Source organism: Oculina patagonica, chromosome 10 (assembly GCF_052425735.1).
Source record: "Oculina patagonica isolate OP01 chromosome 10, crgOcupat, whole genome shotgun sequence".
Lineage (NCBI taxonomy): Eukaryota > Metazoa > Cnidaria > Anthozoa > Scleractinia > Oculinidae > Oculina > Oculina patagonica.
Genome location: NC_135767.1, coordinates 11,242,441 through 11,245,682, shown reverse-complemented (window position 1 = coordinate 11,245,682; position 3,242 = coordinate 11,242,441). Strand labels below are relative to the sequence as shown.

Below are 3,242 nucleotides of genomic sequence, written 5' to 3'. Positions count from 1 at the left end.
GGGGGAAATGCATAAAATGTATAGCCCTTCCATGAGACATGAAATGCATTGATGGCATGTGCCTCAGGGTCAGGTTTGTATGCAACATAGGGTTTAAGCTGGAAATTTAATCTAGAGGCAAATAAATCCACATCAGGTGTAACACCTAGTTTTTTAATGGCGGCATTAAAGAGTGGCTTCTGTAAAGTCCATTCTGTTTCTCTTCGGGAAAACCGCGACTCTCTATCTGCCTCAGTGTTTTGTTTCCCAGGGATATGTGTGACTGTTAGCCAAACTCTATGGTCTATACACCACAACCAGATCTGGTGTGCGAGTTGATTGTTTAACCTGGAATGGCATGTGCCCATCTGGTTTATTGTGGTCACAGCAGTAGTGTTGTCAACCATGAGTTTAACATGCTTCCCTGAGATTGTACTTGAAAAGGATTTTAAGGCAAGGAAAACAGCAAGCATTTCCAAATAATTAATGTCATGCTGGGCTTCTTCTGGAGTCCAGTTTCCTCCAGAAGTAACTGGTTCCATACAGCACCCCCATCCAATCAGAGAGGCATCTGTTGTCATAGTAACCTGGGGGTCCCCATGATTAATGAGGTTATATGTTGTATCAAGTTTACTGACCCACCATTTAAGGTCAGTTATGGCTTCTGGGGATAAAGACATATTCTTATCAAAATTCCCTTTATTTGTTTTCAAAGCTTGTGTTTTGTCCATTTCAAGAAACTTATGGTGCAATGGACCATACATCACCCCTGGAAAACTAGAGGTCATAAGCCCTAGTACTTGGGCCACATCCCTTATACACGGGGAGGCAGTAGCTAGCAAATTCTCACAGGCATTTTTTAATTTAAGAGCCCTTTCTGGAGTCAGTGACACTTGCATCAAAATGGAATCAAGAACAAACCCCAAGAAAGTTATCCTTTGGGTTGGAAGTAGGACAGACTTTTCAGGATGGACTATAAAACCTACTTTGTCAAGCAAAGTGGTAGTATCAATGACATTTCGCAGACATAGGGTAAAATTATCTGCTGTCAACCAAGAATCATCTATATATGCAACTGATATGTGCCCTTGTTGCCTTAAGCATGAAAATATTGGCTTTAGCAGCTTTGTAAATTTCCGAGGGCAAAGTGCTAGCCCATTAGGAAAACACACAAATTGGTACAAGCTTCCTTTCCATTTAAATTTGAGAAATTTCTGGTGCTCCTTGCATATTGGTACCGTGTAATATGCATCCTTTAAGTCTATGGATGCCATGTAACAACCGGGGTTCATAAGTCTGATAGCAGACCAAATGTTGTCCATTTTGAAATGATAGTGAGTTACATTTGCATTAAAAGACTTCAGATTTAAAATCATACGATGGGAACCATCTTTTTTGGGTCTTGTAAATATGGTTGATATGAATTCCCCAGCTTCATGTTTGCTGGGTTGAATAACACCTTTTTTAAGGAGTTGAGCTATTTCCAGATCAACAGATTCTGTTTGTATGTCGGATAGCTTAGTTTGCATCAAGGGTTTTTCCTGCATAGGCACTGTGTCAAGCTCAATATGCTGACCAGTAACCGTCTCTAAAATTTCAGGATCAGAAGTTAATTCATGCCATATGTGAGAATAAGCAGCTAAACTGCCCGCTTTAAATGTTCGTGTTCTCTCCTGAAAATATTCTAAAAGTGATGGCAAAATAGCTTCATACTCGCTTACCTGAGTGGTGCTAAGTGTTGTAATTATGTCGCTGGTTATTTCCGGTCCGCTTGGCCGGTTCGTTTCTTCCAGTGAGGTTGAGTCCACTTCTTGAATGACTGGTTGGAGTGGTTGCCCGAGGGCGGTTTGCCTAAAAAAGGCTTCCCGTGTTGGTCACTATTCGCTGTATGCGACTTAGTGTAGGTATAGGGTCGCTTATGTGCAAAGTTTGATGGGCTAGCCGTGCTGCTAATCTTGTTCGAGGCACGAATGTGATTTAGCTGCGTTTGCAGTTCGTCGCCAAACAACATGGTGGTTATAGGCACGTGTGAAGCACACAACGTGGCATAATCTTTGTGCAGAGTCGGTCGAATAACATCACGTCTTCGTTGTGATACTTTGAAGCTAATGTGCCTAAGAAGCGCCAGTGCGTCAGTATTCATTCGTATAATACCTTCGAGGTCAAGTTTGCTGTTCTCGGCACGAGCCTTCAACAACAGATTCGTTGTTTGTGCGGTAATATTGCCAACTTTTGTAAGTGTGGCTTGCAAGCTTGACAACCGAAGGTCCTTGCCCCTCGTTTGTCGATCGAGGCGCCCCCAAATTTCAGGGTTGACTTTCGGAGTGATTAGCCGATCACAATTTAACGGCCGCAGGTATTTCTCCGATTTTTCTTTGAGGTGTGTATCGTCTAGCTTATTAAGCCACCTCAAGTTGACGATTTTGGCAAGTTTATCCGATACCTTCGGAGCAGTTTTCTCCGTGTCAGTGAGCGACTGCGCGATTTCATCCAGCAAGGAATCGCCTTCGTCATCTCCTGCGCTGTCTTCGCACGTGGAGCCACTGCTCTCGTTACCGGCAACTCTTGGCCGTTTGTTTGCGTCCAGAAGTTGATCTGCATCAGATTCCTCTGTCTCAGAGACATCCCTTGCTGATGAGGATTTTCGTTTTCTGGCAGATTCTGCCGTTGTGGGGGTCAGAGTTTCCCCTTTGGTGTGCAGCAATTTGAGCGATTCGCCCATGGCTGCCACGTTTGTATTCAGCTGGGTCAGCGACTGAAGGATAGAAGCAGTGACAATATCACTACCGCTCGTAGTTCTTTCAATGATAACTCCATGATCAGGTTCTTCACTTAATAAAGCGTCCTCTTGAAGAGAGACGTCTTCTTCGTTGCTTTTTTCTGTCATTTTCTGTGGATCGTTCGATCACACAAACTGACTGCTCAAAGGTCAACGCTCAAAACTGAATGCTCAGGTTCCCGCGCTCTATCTCACGTGACTCACTAGCGACTTAGACCAATGACGAAATAGAATTGCGTGAATGACGTAGTGTTTACTACGAAAATAGCTTTCACAATTTGAATATTTAGTACTCGCTCTGAGACAAACGTAAGAATCTCCAAAAAGATGTTTCAGATTGATTTTTTTTTTCAAGATAAGACCAAGAAATGTTTCGAAAAGTATTTGAATTTCGAAAGTTTTGAAGCCGTAAAAATTGTGCGTGTCTGAGCCGTGGAATTTATTAATTGGTATTGCGTTCACAATATTAAAATAGTTTGGACAT

At 42.6% G+C, this 3,242-nt stretch overlaps 1 protein-coding gene across 1 annotated transcript in view; it reads right to left on the bottom strand.

Annotated features, from left to right (window-relative positions):
- The window catches only part of LOC144667231 (uncharacterized), a 4,075-nt gene extending 1,209 nt beyond the window's left edge, over positions 1–2,866 (bottom strand). The window contains exons 1-2 of the mRNA XM_078528633.1: positions 2,134–2,866; positions 1–1,567 (exon numbers count right to left, since the gene is read on the bottom strand). The exon at positions 1–1,567 is cut by the window's left edge and continues 19 nt beyond it. Of these exons, the coding sequence (XP_078384759.1) occupies positions 1–1,567; positions 2,134–2,866 (2,300 nt within the window). The remainder of the gene's footprint in view (positions 1,568–2,133) is intronic.
- Between the last annotated feature and the right edge of the window lie 376 nt (positions 2,867–3,242).